This window comes from Neoarius graeffei, chromosome 5 (genome assembly GCF_027579695.1).
Source record: "Neoarius graeffei isolate fNeoGra1 chromosome 5, fNeoGra1.pri, whole genome shotgun sequence".
NCBI lineage: Eukaryota > Metazoa > Chordata > Actinopteri > Siluriformes > Ariidae > Neoarius > Neoarius graeffei.
The window spans coordinates 6,635,854-6,652,045 of record NC_083573.1 but is presented as its reverse complement, the minus strand read 5'-3'; the positions used below and the strand labels follow the sequence as shown (position 1 = coordinate 6,652,045).

At 43.0% G+C, this 16,192-nt stretch overlaps 1 protein-coding gene across 3 annotated transcripts in view; it reads right to left on the bottom strand.

Moving 5' to 3' along the window:
* arnt (aryl hydrocarbon receptor nuclear translocator) overlaps positions 1-16,192 on the bottom strand; it is a 30,484-nt gene that overhangs the window by 12,344 nt on the left and 1,948 nt on the right. For 2 of the 3 annotated variants that reach the window (XM_060921075.1, XM_060921072.1), the window contains exons 2-12: positions 11,338-11,437; positions 11,150-11,188; positions 10,949-10,996; positions 8,732-8,945; positions 8,116-8,329; positions 7,911-8,013; positions 1,575-1,640; positions 1,402-1,487; positions 1,192-1,268; positions 949-1,083; positions 766-840 (exon numbers count right to left, since the gene is read on the bottom strand). In XM_060921075.1, the coding sequence (XP_060777058.1) occupies positions 766-840; positions 949-1,083; positions 1,192-1,268; positions 1,402-1,487; positions 1,575-1,640; positions 7,911-8,013; positions 8,116-8,329; positions 8,732-8,945; positions 10,949-10,996; positions 11,150-11,188; positions 11,338-11,437 (1,157 nt within the window). The remainder of the gene's footprint in view (positions 1-765; positions 841-948; positions 1,084-1,191; positions 1,269-1,401; positions 1,488-1,574; positions 1,641-7,910; positions 8,014-8,115; positions 8,330-8,731; positions 8,946-10,948; positions 10,997-11,149; positions 11,189-11,337; positions 11,438-16,192) is intronic. The other variant, XM_060921073.1, reaches the window with a different exon arrangement.

The following is a 16,192-nucleotide window of genomic DNA, read 5'->3' as shown; positions in this document are numbered from 1 at the left end:
GACGCGCTGTCACTCCTGTTAGCAATGTAGCTAGGCTCAGTATGGCCAATGGTATTTTTTGGGGCTGTAGTTAGATGCGACCAAACTCTTCCGCGTTTTTCCTGTTTACATAGGTTTATATGACCAGTGATATGAAACAAGTTCAGTTACACAAATTGAAACGTGGCGATTTTCTATGCTATGGAAAGTCCGCACTATAATGGCAGGCGTACTAACACCTTCTGCACGCTTCGGCAGTGCATCGATATCTGAGCTCCGTATCAATGCGCTGCCGAAGCGCGCAGAAGGTGTTAGTACGCCTGTCATTATAGTGCGGACTTTCCATAGCATAGAAAATCGCCACGTTTCAATTTGTGTAACTGAACTTGTTTCATATCACTGGTCATATAAACCTATGTAAACAGGAAAAACGCGGAAGAGTTTGGTCGCATCTAACTACAGCCCCAAAAAATACCGTTGGCCATACTGAGCCTAGCTACATTGCTAACAGGAGTGACAGCGCGTCTGACTGACTGGGAGGTCGCGCAAAGCTCGGACAGGTACGGAGCAGCTCGTCTCAATTCAGATAAGAGCATATTTCATTATGGAAGTACGGTGGACTGTTCCTTTAAAGGCCAAATAAAAACATGCTCTTCTCCCATACAAACGTATGGGAGGTTCATAAATGCGACAGCGGCGTGTCGTCATCGCTATTTAAATTGATGATGCCTCAAGGGCAAAAATAAAACCTGATTTTTATTTTACGTCTCCTTTTAACATTATTACCTGCTGGAGGCTGTCCCTCAGGAGCCCCTGGTCCTCAGGATGAGCCAGTTCGAGAAAGTTCTTTCCCAGAAGTTCCTACACAAACCAAAATACAGTCTGTAGATACGCAGCTCTTTGCATCAAGGAGTAACCAGAAGGCTTTTTATTTCGGCACTCACACAGACACACTCGCCTGAAGCCTACCTGAGGCTGATAGCCCACTGTAGCGAAACAGCGATGATCCACGAACGTGAACGTCCCTTGACAGTCGTGCCGAGAAATGAACTCGACCGGCATGCTGACGGTGTTCATGCTGTTTTCGCTGGGGCAACATGTCACCTAGACGACGGACACCGCAGTTGAGGAAGACGGGATGAGTGAGGTGAAGGAGCTATGGAATCCAGGACTCACTCCCTCAGACACACACACACACACACACACACTTACCTGCAGCCTTCCAATAGCGACGAGACAGTAGCGGTTGCCCTGCCCGCTCTCACACTCTTCCTCAGACAGAGAAACGCCTGAGAAAGGAATATTGATCGAATAATTATTGACAAGCGTGAGCACTAGGACCCTGGAGATTGGTGCACTCTGGACAAGCAAGCCTGTGCAGACACGAGAGCTACTTCCTGTATATGCGTGTGTGTGTGTTACCTGCAGGAGGCCAGGATCGGATGTATCCCGAGCAATGCACCACCACGTACAGAGTTTCTCCGTCTTTCAAAGGACCCAATCCGCCCCTGACACACACACACACAGTGTGTATGAAATAATAAGAGAGATTTGTTTAAAAAAAAAAAAAAAAAGAGGGAGGTGAAGGGTGTTACCTGTTTCTGCTCTTCAGAATGCTGAGTCTATTCATGCTCACGGGGTCGACAGGACACGTCCCACACCTGAGAGACAATCAGACGCCAATTAACATGCCTCAACGTGAGAAGCGGTGGACAGCCGACGCACCGATGTCCTGTGGCTGTGTGAAAGCAAACTACTCCACACCACAAGTGGGCAATAAACAGCACGTCGTTAGAAATATCACAGGAGGACAAAAAGGTACATTCCCTGACTCCAAAATCGCTCACTACCCCCAACTCACTATCGAGGGGAATTACTATATAGAGGACTATATAGTGAGCTCATTGGTAAAATGAAAAAAAAAAAGTTTTTGGACACGAGTCCGTCGCGCTGGTATTTACGTCACTGCTGTCGCACAATTAAAACATGCCAGATCAGTCGGCTGGTGGGTTTTCAAAAAAAATAAATACACTACATGCATGTGTTTTTGTGATAAATCCATATTATACTGAGCGTATTTCCCACATTAATCAATACAAAGCACCTGCAGCTTTCAGTCCTTTTTAAATCAAGGCTGAATATATATCTGTTATTTAGCAGCTGGGAGGTCCGTATCGTGAAATACCGTGACTGAGGTCTTGAAAGTACTGAGCAAGGCCCTCTGGGCCGAGGTCACAGTATTTCACCATACGGACCGACCTTAAAGGACATGGGACATGAAACATAAATGCACGCTATATCAGTTTCTTTCCATTAAAAATATTAATTAATTGCATCAACAAATACAAAATTATCTATTAAATTCAGCAAAATCGTTATATTCGTGATGATTATATGGCATTTCTGCTCGAGCTCCGATATACATATTTTACAACCGGAACAGCCGCTGTCACGTGATCATGCGTCACAAAAACCTTCGGGTACAGCACAAGTGGGTAGATGAATATAGAGAAGTGTGAATCGTGATGATGACGAATGCGACAAAATAGTTTTTGTGTCTTGGATGACAAGAAAATTGTTTCGTTTTTAGAGTGTTTAACGTACATTGAACATCATCATGGTGTATTGCGACCTCCCAGTCAGTCAGACGCGCTGTCACTCCTGTTAGCAATGTAGCTAGGCTCAGCATGGCCAATGGTATTTTTTGGGGCTGTAGTTAGATGCGACCAAACTCTTCCACGTTTTTCCTATTTACATAGGTTTATATGACCAGTGATATGAAACAAAGTTCAGTTACACAAATTGAAACGTGGCGATTTTCTATGCTATGGAAAGTCCGCACTATAATGACAGGCGTACTAACACCTTCTGCGCGCTTCGACAGCGCATTGATACCTTCACTCGGAGTTGTACCATTATTTTTTAGACAGGGCGGACGGACCAGGGTATTTGCCCGCCTGGCCGTGCCCGACGAGGAGCGCTCTCGGCCGGCTTGGGAGGCAGACGGCAGCCCCTCCTGGAAGTGTGGTTTTACCATGGGCCTCATGCGGAAAAATGCCGAGGTGCATTCGCTAAGCGACTGAAAGCCGAGGTAAGGATTAGTATTATAATTTTGGGTGTATCAATTATTGATTATCATAATTCTGACTCGTTTCGCCATTTTGAATGTTTTCATCTCGGACTCTGGAAGCATTGTATCTCAATCAATCTCGAAAAATATCAGCAAAAAAAAAACTAGCTTGCAACGGACTTTAGCTAGATCTATGATGAACTTTCAATGTATGATACAAAAATAATACTTCTTTCAACAGATCATTAGCCTTTGAGCGGAATTGTTTTTAACTTACCAGGAAGTGTTATCGAGCCGACCGCTTTTAGTTTCATGGGGACTGAATGAACTCTCACTCTCAGAATCATCTGACCCGTCAGAGTAAAGACAAGATCTAAATTTACCGTATTTTCTGGACTATAAGCCGCTACTTTTTTCCTAGGTTTTGAACCATGCGGCTTATACAAAGGTGCGGCTATTCTGTGGATTTTTCTTCCACCGCTAGGGGCACTCTAACCGGAAGTAGAATCAAAAATAAGATAGACGAAAAATCAATGCAAAGAAGAATTAGCAGATCTTTAGCAGATAGAACACGCACGACAAATTACTAACTGGTAATTATTTTCAAATCCAGCGAAGATGATTAAAGTGACTTGTGGTTTCAAACACAGGAGAAATGAAGGTAAATAAATACCGGTTATTTTCTCTTGGTTCTGTTCCGTTTTAATCAGCAAAGTTGCTGCCGTGTTAAAAGGCACTGTTCGGAAAGAATCTGTTCAGGTACATACATGTACATTTACAGTACAAAATCGTTCTGTACATGCAGTAAATATCTAATTTTTCAGCATAGATATCTGCGGCTTATAGCCCGGTGCGGCTTGTATATCTTTTTTTTTATTTTTTTTTTAAAAATAGAGCGGATGCGGCTTATATACAGGTGCGCTCTATAGTCCAGAAAATACGGTATATGGAATGGGAAGAGGCCCAGACTGAAACTGAAAACTCTTCAGCGGGATAAGATGCAGGGAGGATTGGGTCTACCGAACTTCAAAATGTATTTTTGGTCCTTTGTCCTTCGACCTTTGTATGTATGGTTTAATTCCGATGTGTCTGTTTCATGGAAATCAATTGAAGAAAATATCTCCCAACCATACAGGCTCCAAGACCTGATATACTCCAACATACCACCTAAAACAGCTAAGACGCACCTTGGCCCTATAATAGCCTATTTGCTACAGACTTGCCAGATTGCAATGAATCACACTAAGGTGGACTTAAAGTGGCACACGCATTCCCCTATATTTAATAATTTTTCTCTCCTGGTTGGGCATAAGCCCTCTTCTTTTCTAGTATGGAAGGATAAGGGAGTTCACACCCTTAAAGATCTGTTTAATAATGATGGTTTGCGTTCCTTTAGTGATTTACAAGCCAAATTCGACTTGCCTGGTTCATCATTTTTCTTTTATTTGCAATTGAGATCTGCCATGAAGGCATATGGCGTCCCCTGGGGTGTTCCACTGCTAACCCATCCACTAAATAAAATATTTGCCAAACAAAATCATACACGTGGGTTAGTTTCTAAACTCTACAAATTCATTTCTGATCCTTGTGCATTGTTGGCAGTGGAAAGTGTTTGGGATAGGGACCTCTCCTCTTTGGGAGAGGAAGACATTTGCTGGGACACCGTGTGGGAAAACTTACAGGACGCCTCCAAAAATCCTGACCACCAACTAATACATTTTAAATTCATACATAGATTTTATGTGACCCCCAGGAAACGTCATGCGATGAAAATTACCGTATTTTCTGGACTATAAGCCGCTACTTTTTTCCTAGGTTTTGAACCATGCGGCTTATACAAAGGTGCGGCTATTCTGTGGATTTTTCTTCCACCGCTAGGGGCGCTCTAACCGGAAGTAGAATCAAAAATAAGATAGACGAAAAATCAATGCAAAGAAGAATTAGCAGATCTTTAGCAGATAGAACACGCACGACAAATTACTAACTGGTAATTATTTTCAAATCCAGCGAAGATGATTAAAGTGACTTGTGGTTTCAAACACAGGAGAAATGAAGGTAAATAAATACCGGTTATTTTCTCTTGGTTCTGTTCCGTTTTAATCAGCAAAGTTGCTGCCGTGTTAAAAGGCACTGTTCGGAAAGAATCTGTTCAGGTACATACATGTACATTTACAGTACAAAATCATTCTGTACATGCAGTAAATATCTAATTTTTCAACATAGATATCTGCGGCTTATAGCCCGGTGCGGCTTGTATATCTTTTTTTAAATTTTTTTAAAAAAAATAGAGCGGATGCGGCTTATATACAGGTGCGCTCTATAGTCCAGAAAATACGGTATTTCATCTCCCAATTGTGACTTTTGCACTCTGAATACTGTAGGGTCATTTATGCATATGTTTTGGGAATGCTCCAGTGTGTCTGCTTTTTGGAAACTGATTTCTACCACCCTGAGCGACATGCTGGAGACCAATATCCCATGTTCGCCGTCTTTACTCTTGCTCAATGATGACTCTACCTTTGAACTTTCTCTGCAACAAAGGCGCATACTATTGGCTGGACTTACAGCAGCTAAGAAAATGCTGGCATTGAGATGGCAGCCACCTCACCTTGCCATGGCAGCAATGGGCAAACTCTTTTCTTGACACTGTTATGGTGGAGAGATCTGTTGCACGGATGCATGGAGCCAGCAAAAAAACAATCCGTGCATGGGATGCAGCTTACTCTCTGGTCAAAGGAAAAGTGCAGCACAATCAGCCATAATATAAATATGTATAGTTTGATCTTTTGTTGTTGAATCATATTTTCAAATGTGTACATTTATTTCTGATACCTGTATTTTATTTTGATATCCGGGATGGGCTGGGTGGGGGTCGCCATGGGGGTGGGGTGAAATTGTGTGTGTTTAAAATTTGTTTCTATTTTTAATTCATGTTTCCTTTAACTTCTTGTAATGTACATTTCTATGGTAAGAAAATAAAAAACATTTGATCAAAAAAAAAAAAAAAAGAGTAAAGACAAGATCCATGTTCATGTGAATTTCCAGCTATCGGTTCGAACTGATAGGGTCTAACTTCACATCTCTGTGAAACATCGGGAATGTCACTGTCGATGGTGTCCATTTCGGTAACCTGTTTACATTAGATTCCCAAGCGCTGGCTCCTTGGAAAGTTTTTGTGACGTCACGGGTCACGTGACCACCTAGCTCATTAACGAATCATTGTTTTACGCTGATGTATAAAAAAAGTTGAATAACGTGATGATTTTCACATTTTTGACGCCCTGCAGTGATTTAGATGGCATTTCTTATGTCCTTTATACATAATTATACCCAGAAAAAAATCCATGTCCCATGTCCTTTAAGCTGGTAAATAATATATTTATTTTTTTCTTTACCAAATTCTAACAGAAAACGAGAGCGCCCGAAAGGGAAAACCGAGCCGAGCCGCCATTTTTAATCCTCATTCACGGCTGTAATGCAAATGGCTTCCTCCTCGGTATACAAGTGCACTTCCATGGCAGGACAAAAACTACATTTTGCCGCCTATGTAGTCCCCTATTTATACAAAATTGAGTCATTCAGGATTCAGCCATGTTTTTGCTCGGCGTTAGCAACAGTTACAGGTTTTTATCTTTCTCCTGAAATGTTTTCTTTTATTTCTTCTTCCTCAGGGTAGTAAAACTCGCTTTCGCTGTGAACACTGTCGTTATCGCTATCCATGCTGTAAAATTAATGCTATTCTCCTGAGAAATGCTGGCAAACATTTATAAGATTTTTGATAAAAATTTTATAAAAAAAGATAAATGTTGACATAAATTGCTACTATGTTTGTTGTTGTTGTGAACAAGCGAGTCGCCAGAGGTCCGTAACCGGGGTCCGTACCGTAGGATACAGACCCGCTCGCCAGCCAATCAGAGCGCAGGATTTGATGGAAACCGCACTGCGAAAAAAATAATTTTTCTTCTTTGCTGCTGCCTTTTATTAAATCAAATTTGAGACTTTTAATTTGATTTCTTTCAGTGTGACCGCAATGCACGATGGGATATATTGCTTTGGCTCGTGACCATTGGTTGTACACTACTTTTCATGATGCATTGTGGGATACTTTGAGTGAACTATATATATATGAAGCCGCCTTTAAATAGTCTGGCGAACGCGACAAAGCTCTACGAGCTATTGGTCTGGCCAAGATATTAAGCCCAACCGTTTCCCAGAGCCCGTGGTTGACCCGCCTCCCTGAAATGCCTCAGTTTGCTACTGGTCGAAGCCAGAAAAGGCTGTGACGAAGCTTAAACCAATCACATCACTCTTTCCTCTGACGTATGCGACGCGACGGGGCTAACTGGTAGATTAAACTCTTACCGAAGCCGGGCGGGAGCAAGGCGAAAACGTCCTTCCTTTCAATAAATACCTCCAGGGCTGCTCTTTGCTCCGTTTTCAATGAGAACTTGCTCCATGTTCGTAATGTTTCTAGTGAATGAAGCGCTTCCGGCATAGATTCTGTAACCAATCTATGGCTTCCGGTCGCAGTTCTACTACGTCACTGCCTTGAACACGCCTCTACCCAGGGCCGTTGGAGATGCTCAAAGTTGACTGGTTCCCGATTTTTCGGGAGCTTGGAAGAGCTGTAGATAGCCTGCCTGGCCAGACTAAGCTCGCAACAGGCCCTCGTGTTGCATCACGCTTAGGATAGGCGTGCCCAGGCTAGCCTTTAAATAGCATTAAATAAATGAGAGTGGTCTGCTCTAAAACTAAACCAGTCGGCTTGGTTTGCGCGTTTAGCTCAGCTGGTTTAGGGTTTAAGGTCACGAGGAGGAGGAGGAGGAGGAGGAAGAAGAACGAGATGCCGCTGACGGCTCACCTCATTCTGCAGATGAAGGAGCGACGCGCCCCCATGCTCATCCTCACAGACGACTGGCTTCCCTCCTTCTTCACTGTGCCCGTCTTCAGATCCAGCATGCGGCCTGAGAGAGAGAGAGAGAGAGACAGAGCGCACGAGTGAGAAAGAAAGAAAGCAAAAAACAGGAAGTAGAAAAGCTTGATCGACAGGCAGATGGACACGTCACCACTGTTGTTGTTCTCAGCGGTGGACAGCTGTTCTCTCAGTTTGTCCTTATCATCGGGGTGGAGCTGATCATACAGAGACGAGCCGAGCCAATCGGACTGAGCCTGGTTCAGCACCGGTGTGACCGAATCGGACACGTAAACCACACGCCCGCTCTCGCACGACACCACGAAGAGGAAACCGTCCGCTGCCTCCAGTATCAGATGCTTCAACTCCTTTAACGGTGAAACACAGACAGTGATGTCAGGACTGAATCAGGATTTACAGAGCGGTCATAACCAAGGCTCTGTACGACTTACTTACAATTTCGACACACCGCAGTTGAGATCAAAGCCAGTGACGGCTCCCCCCCCCCCCATTCGCTCTCTCTCTGGCTGTGTTCCAATCCACACGCTTAATAATTAGCTGTTTCCTTCACAGTCTGTTTTTACTCCGATTTGGGACACGCTGTTTTAGAAACAGCTTGATTTGCCGACCGAGCCAACACCGTTTGCTAAAGGCTATTTGAAACACTTTAGTTTTTGGACGCAGCCAAAGAGAGAGACTGGAACATGCCCTCTTTTGTTCTGAGGAGCATTTTACATACAATTAGCATAAAATAGGGGTGTGTGTGTGACCTGATCCGTGAGGAAGGACGGCTTGTATGTGCCGTCTGTGCCAGTGTTGCCACTGCCCTTCAGAGTCTTCATATGAGACACTGCCATGCGCAGAATGGTGAGCTTGTCCGGTTTCCGTGCCAACGCGCTGCACGTGGGCACCATCTCCGACAGCTCCGTGATGTAGGCCGTCATCTTGTTGCGCCTGCGTCGCTCGATCTCGCTGTGGTTCTCCCTGGGGTCAAAGGTCACCGATGAAGACAAACGAGATGCAAAATGATGAGAGAGAGAGAGAGAGAGAGAGAGAGAGAGATGGTTCAATGAGATCAAGTAAAAAAGGGGAGAAAGGACTGACAGGACAGAAGTGAAAGAGAATAAAAAAAAGGTGTGAAAGGCGAAGAAAGACAAACGTGTCTGATCTTTCCAAACGAGACGAGTTCATCTTAAACCAACAGACAGAAGTGTGTGAGTGACAGAACAAGTGAAGAAAGAAGAGATCTCTTCAGAGCGCCTGAGAAGCAGAAACAGAGACAGACAGACAGACAGGAGGAGGAGGAGGAAAAGAGGGGGAAAAAAGGAAAAAAGTGCTCAAAAGAAAAGGATCCACTTTAAAGCAGGATTTCTACTGAACTAAGTCTTTCAAATCACAGACAGACAGACAGGTAGAGAGAGCTAGACATACAGTGTTCTGAAATGACAGACAGACAGTTTGCTGAAATGAAAGACAGGACAGACAACACAGCTGAAATGACATACAGTTTGCAACAAGAACACACACTGCTGCTGCTGGAGTGAGACAGACAGGTCAGTAGACAGAGCTAGAATGACAGACAGTTTGCAACAAGAACACACACTGACGCTGCTGGAGTGAGACAGACAGGCCAGGAGACAGAGCTAGAATGACAGACAGTTTGCTATAAGAACACACACTGACGCTGCTGGAGTGAGACAGACAGGCCAGGAGACAGAGCTAGAATAACAGACAGTTTGCTACAAGAACACACACTGACGCTGCTGGAGTGAGACAGACAGGTCAGGAGACAGAGCTAGAATGACAGACAGTTTGCTACAAGAACACACACTGACGCTGCTGGAGTGAGACAGACAGGCCAGGAGACAGAGCTAGAATGACAGACAGTTTGCTACAAGAACACACACTGACGCTGCTGGAGTGAGACAGACAGGTCAGTAGACGGAGGCAGAATGACAGACAGTTTGCTACAAGAATGCACACTAACGCTGCTGGAGTGAGACAGACAGGTCAGTAGACAGAGCTAGAACAAGAACACACACTGACGCTGCTGGAGTGAGACAGACAGGTCAGGAGACAGAGCTAGAATGACAGACAGTTTGCTACAAGAACACACACTGACGCTGCTGGAGTGAGACAGACAGGTCAGTAGACGGAGGCAGAATGACAGACAGTTTGCTACAAGAACGCACACTAACGCTGCTGGAGTGAGACAGACAGGTCAGTAGACAGAGCTAGAACAAGAACACACACTGACGCTGCTGGAGTGAGACAGACAGGTCAGTAGACAGAGCTAGAACAAGAACACACACTGACGCTGCTGGAGTGAGACAGACAGGTCAGGAGACAGAGCTAGAATGACAGACAGTTTGCTACAAGAACACACACTGACGCTGCTGGAGTGAGACAGACAGGTCAGTAGACGGAGGCAGAATGACAGACAGTTTGCTACAAGAACGCACACTAACGCTGCTGGAGTGAGACAGACAGGTCAGTAGACAGAGCTAGAACAAGAACACACACTGACGCTGCTGGAGTGAGACAGACAGGTCAGGAGACAGAGCTAGAATGACAGACAGTTTGCTACAAGAACACACACTGACGCTGCTGGAATGAGACAGACAGGCCAGGAGACAGAGCCAGAATGACAGACAGTTTGTTTGCGAAAATTACAGGCAGACACTGCTGAAGTGAGACAGACAGATGGGTACAGAGAGAGCGAGCGAGATAGACAGTTTGCTGATAATGACAGACAGACAGACAGACAGAAATAATACCTTACAGACACCTCTAGAAACAGAGAGATCGACAGGAAGGAAGGAAGGAAGGAAGGAAGGAAGGAAGGAAGGAAGGAAGACAGACACATCAAACAGGTGGACAGACGACCAGACAGAAAAGTGACCAATCCAACAGAGACAGTGAGACAGATATCATGATCTCTGTTCATCTCCTTCCACCTCTCCCCCCTCCCCCCCTCCCCTCAGTACCTAGCAAATCTCTCTTTATCGTTAGCGTTGGCCGTTTCATCATCGCACCTAAAGAGAGAACAGAAATCAAAGGCAGATCCCAGCTTATGGTTTGTTTTATGGAGAGGGGAAAAAGAGAACTCACTCACTCACTCTCTCTCTCACACACACACACACACACACAGGAATGAATGTGGAGTTTTATATGAGACGTGTGCGCACCTGAAGAGCTTCCCTCCTTCATCATCATCAAAGTCAGAGCTGAGGAAGGAAAACCAGAGAAGGGAAAATGACATCAGTGAGTCGTCTTTGAGAATTCCTTCCACGACTAAGAATAACATTTTCATCACATGTAATAATTGTGCAGGTTTTGAACAGCAGGAAGGTGACTCTGCGGACATCGCACTCACGTGGCGGCTCGTTTGTTGCTGCCCTTCGGGACGATGGCTCCGGCGCTGGCGTGAGATCCGGCCGGCACTGCCACCCCCAGAGCAGGCACATCAGGTATGTCTGACAAAACAAACGTCAACACGTCTTTAAACCCACCGTCGCGGTCAACTCGGCTCTCGGATCAAGCAGCACCGTCCTGCACGGCAAACCAGGCGCTGAACTACTTTTCATTTCTGTTATTATGTGCTTCATCTCGGGCTGTCTCTCAAACTGTTCTGGGTACGAGCCTTGCTATCATCAGTCTCGCCTTCGTCTTGAAATTATCACGGCAAAAAAACGCAGCTCGTCATGCTCCCATGACACTGAAAACTCCTTTATTCGCCAAAGTCTACAGATTCAAAACCTTTCATAACATTCTTTGATATGGTGACGACATTTGCGTGAAATGGTTTATTTAACGCGAAGCCTTTTTAAAGCTGTACATTCAGTGTTTTACTGATTTAATGTTTGAAATGCTTGCGACAGCGCCTGAAACTCTCTCATCGACCCAGACAGGTCCATTTTTTCAGCTCGTCATGTGATTCTGGCGTCAGTGAATTTTGAAACTATTTTAATAATCATAAAAAGCCGACTAGGCACGAAAATTAAATTTGATAAGGCAGTCAAGGCAAGTCAGTTTATTTGTATAGCGCTTTTAACAACAGATATCGTCGCAAAGCAGCTTGAGAGAAAAATGACGACTTGGAAAAACATACGAAATATAATTTTATCCCGAATAAATGTATTTATCGATGGTGGTGAGGGAAAAACTCCCTGAGATGACTCAATCTCACTTGGTGCTACGTGCCTCGTCGGCTATCAGCTCATGTAGACTCGATTTTGTGGGATAACTGTTAATTATTATCTGGCACGAGCTACTTCCGGTAAAATCATGCGCTCTGATTGGTTCCTTGGCAGGCAGAATTTTCCCATCATGCCCGTGGGTGATTACGGACTTTCTTTACAAGGCGTCAGCTTTCAATGTTGTAAAAAACAAACAAACAAAAAAAGATTCATTGGAATCAAAAACAGCCAAAAGACAAACAGGAGTCACCGAGCAACGAAGAACATTCAGAAACCGCTAACCGAAATTCAGTTTTGAAACCGCTAGCCGTTTATCCCGCGTGCGTGACTCAACTACGTAACAAATATGACGTGACTGAAAGCAGCGTCACGCCTCGTTGTGATGACAAATAACTTGCTTCTATAACTGTGTAACCAGGAAATTCATTCTACTTTTAGCACAAAGTTTATTTTGTTAAAGTTATGGAAACTTGAGTGCAAAACTGTTCATGACAACTGCAGTACGAAAGATATTAGAGCAAAACTGTACGTGTCCAAAGCCATGATCCCAGTGTTTCCGCTATGTACAATTGGCTGCGGCGGGCCGCCGCACCTTCAGGAATTCCTGAAGGGGGGCCGTGGCCCAGGTAACTTTTTGAAAATTATTTAAAAAATAGGCTAAACCAATATTTTTTGACGTTGAGCGGACTCGAGCCTGGCATGAACCGCTCCGACGCGCTATAATGACACCAATCTATCACCAGCCAATCAGGAGACTTAATCAAACGCATCCCCCGCCCACCAATCTATCACCAGCCAATCAGAAGACTTAATCAAACGCATCTCCCGCCCACTTGTGTCCGCGTCTGAGACGTTGAATTTTCACAGAAGGAGGGAAGAAGTTGCCTAAGGTAAGACTGTGTGATAAATTAACGAAAGAATAAGAGAGGAATTTCAACATATAGGGCTTAAGTTTGTTACCGTTAAATAAGCATTGCTTGTACAGTAGCGTTATGTCGTTACAACGTTGACCCACTTTTAACGTCCCGAGTACCGACTGTAGCCACTAACATGCTAATTAGCTTGCTGTCAAAAGTGCAAAGACCTTAAATTGCTCTGTGTAAATTAGAAAATGGCGCAACTTCCTCTGTAGCCGTCAACTCAACTTGTCTTGAGTTTTGAGCCAATCACAGCAGGGCAGCACTGTGGCCTGAGGTAAAACAGGATAGTTTTAGTTTGTTTAAATTACAGAAATGAGTAACCCAATGACTGTCTCATATACTCTTCATATACTCATACTGTTTAAGTAATGCAATAAAACTCATCTTTAAAAGTGGAATTTACTCAAACTGTTTGCACAGAATGAACTTTGGGGTTAACAGTGTAATAGCGTTGCAGTGTTCTGCAAATCTGCAATTTAATATTTCAGATCTTGAGACATGAAAGTGCTATTTTAAAAAATAAAAGGTCAGAAATGTTTTCTTTGTCGTCTATTTAGTTCATTTTATTTCCTCAATAATTTTCCTTGATTGAGAAATCGGTCTGGGCTCTTATGGGTTAATCAGTAGGCTGCATGCTAGTACATGTTCCATTTACAGTCAAACATTTTGATGAACTCCAGGCTCAATTTTGATTAATCAAAAATCTGCGTAGTAGTGCAGTCTGAAGATGCTCTTGCACATTCGGTGTCAATTGAACAAAAATTATGGGAGGATATAGGTTTAAGTTTTACAATTTTTGAAGTGAGTGATGGATTGATAAGTTTAGATGTGGTCAATATTTTCTTATCTTCAGACATAATATTGTAGAGGTTTCTTTACCTGCTTGATAGTTTTGACCGGGACTCCAATCTTCCTCAGAAGAGTCATTAGTCCTTAAATTAAATTCATTATAGACATGAACTTAAAATAATTGTTTTATTTTATGGCCTCGGTGCCCTGGCTTTTGGCCTTCGTGCCCTCGGCATCAGCAGAGCGTTCGTTTTCCACACTTTTGTAAAATAGTTTTTTTTTTGTAAAATAGTTTATTATTGGTAAACCTGAAAAGGTGTTGATAATTATGCACTGTCGATAATTGTAGCTGCCGCTCTATATTATTATTATTATTATTATTATATAAAGCGCAGAAGCTAACATGACATGGGGTGAGTATCTCAGATGTTATTAGCATCGCGATAACTTAATATCGCGGTACTCTGATATTGAGTTAATCTGGATCATGCAGTGTTTCAGATCTTGAGACATGAAAGTGCTATTTTAAAAAATAAAAGGTCAGAAATGTTTTCTTTGTCGTCTATTTAGTTCATTTTATTTCCTCAATAATTTTCCTTGATTGAGAAATCGGTCTGGGCTCTCATGGGTTAATCAGTAGGCTGCATGCTAGTACATGTTCCATTTACAGTCAAACATTTTGATGTGCTCCAGGCTCAGTTTTGATTAATCAAAAATCTGCGTAGTAGTGCAGTCTGAAGATGCTCTTGCACATTCAAACTCAAGACAAGTTTCCCTTTTCCGCTCTATATTATTATTATTATTATTATTATTATTATTATTATATAAAGCGCAGAAGCTAACATGACATGGGGTGAGTATCTCAGATGTTATTAGCATCGCGATAACTTAATATCGCGGTACTCTGATATTGAGTTAATCTGGATCATGCAGTGTTTCCTATCACCCGTCGACTATTTTACAAAAGTGTGGAAAACGAACGCTCTGCTGATGCCGAGTACCGCGATATTGGCCTGAGGTAAAACATGATAGTTTTAGTTTGTTTAAATTACAGAAATGAGTAACCCAATGACTGTCTCATATACTCATACTGTTTATGTGCAACTCAAGTTTTATCTGCAAATTTGCAGAACACTGCAACGCTATTGCACTGTTAACCCCAAAGTTCATTCTATGCAAACAGTTTGAGTAAATACCACTTTTAAAGATGAGTTTTATTGCATTACTTAAACAGTATGAGTATATGAAGAGTATATGTAAAATAGCTTTTGTTTTGAGGAAGATTGGAGTCCCGGTCAAAACGATCAAGCAGGTAAAGAAACATCTACAATATTATGTCTGAAGATAAGAAAATATTGAACACATCTAAACTTATCAATCCATCACTCACTTCAAAAATTGTAAAACTTAAACCTATCACCCGTCGACTGAAATCATACCTCTGATCCACAATGACACAAAAGAGACTGAATGACTTGATGAACTGCCATATTCACCGTGACATTCTGGAACAAACTGACATGACCGCCATCGCAAAGGAGTTCGTGCAGGCCAATGACAGACGCAGGCAGGCCTTTGGGAAGTTTTAAGCGCAAGTCATTGGTTACTTCTATTAGCACGGCCGAGTGCACTGCTTCCTCTGTTTCCAATGTTTCTATACTGCATTGGTACTGATACAAGCAAGTTGTTTAAGTTGAGTTAGCCTACTACCGAGGTGCTTTTGTTGTGTACTGTTGGCTGTTTTAGCATTTTATTCTGCGCAGTTATGTGCTGGCATGTTGTGGGCTAAAGTCATGACCGATGGATTAATCTATGTATAGCCTTCTGTGCTGTTGGCTGTTTTTATCCTCGTACTGGGGTGGGACGTCTGAGCGCAGGTCTTGCCACCGCACCTTCAAACATTTTCTAGGGGAAACACTGCATGATCCAGATTAACTCAATATCAGAGTACCGCGATATTAAGTTATCGCGATGCTAATAACATCTGAGATACTCACCCCATGTCATGTTAGCTTCTGCGCTTTATATAATAATAATAATAATAATAATAATAATAATAATAATAGAGCGGCGGCTACAATTATCGACAGTGCATAATTATCGACACCTTTTCAGGTTTACCAATAAAAAACTATTTTACAAAGGTGAGTTTCAGTTCCAACAGTTATTACTGGTTAATTAATCAACCGGAAGGCCCGCCCCCTCACCCTTTGATCTCGTCATCTGATGACGCAGCTCGTTACCTCAGATGGAATTTTTTTTTTCAGCACAATCAGCAATTTTTCACAAATTATCATCGCAGGTAAGCGTGGTGGAAAGATCA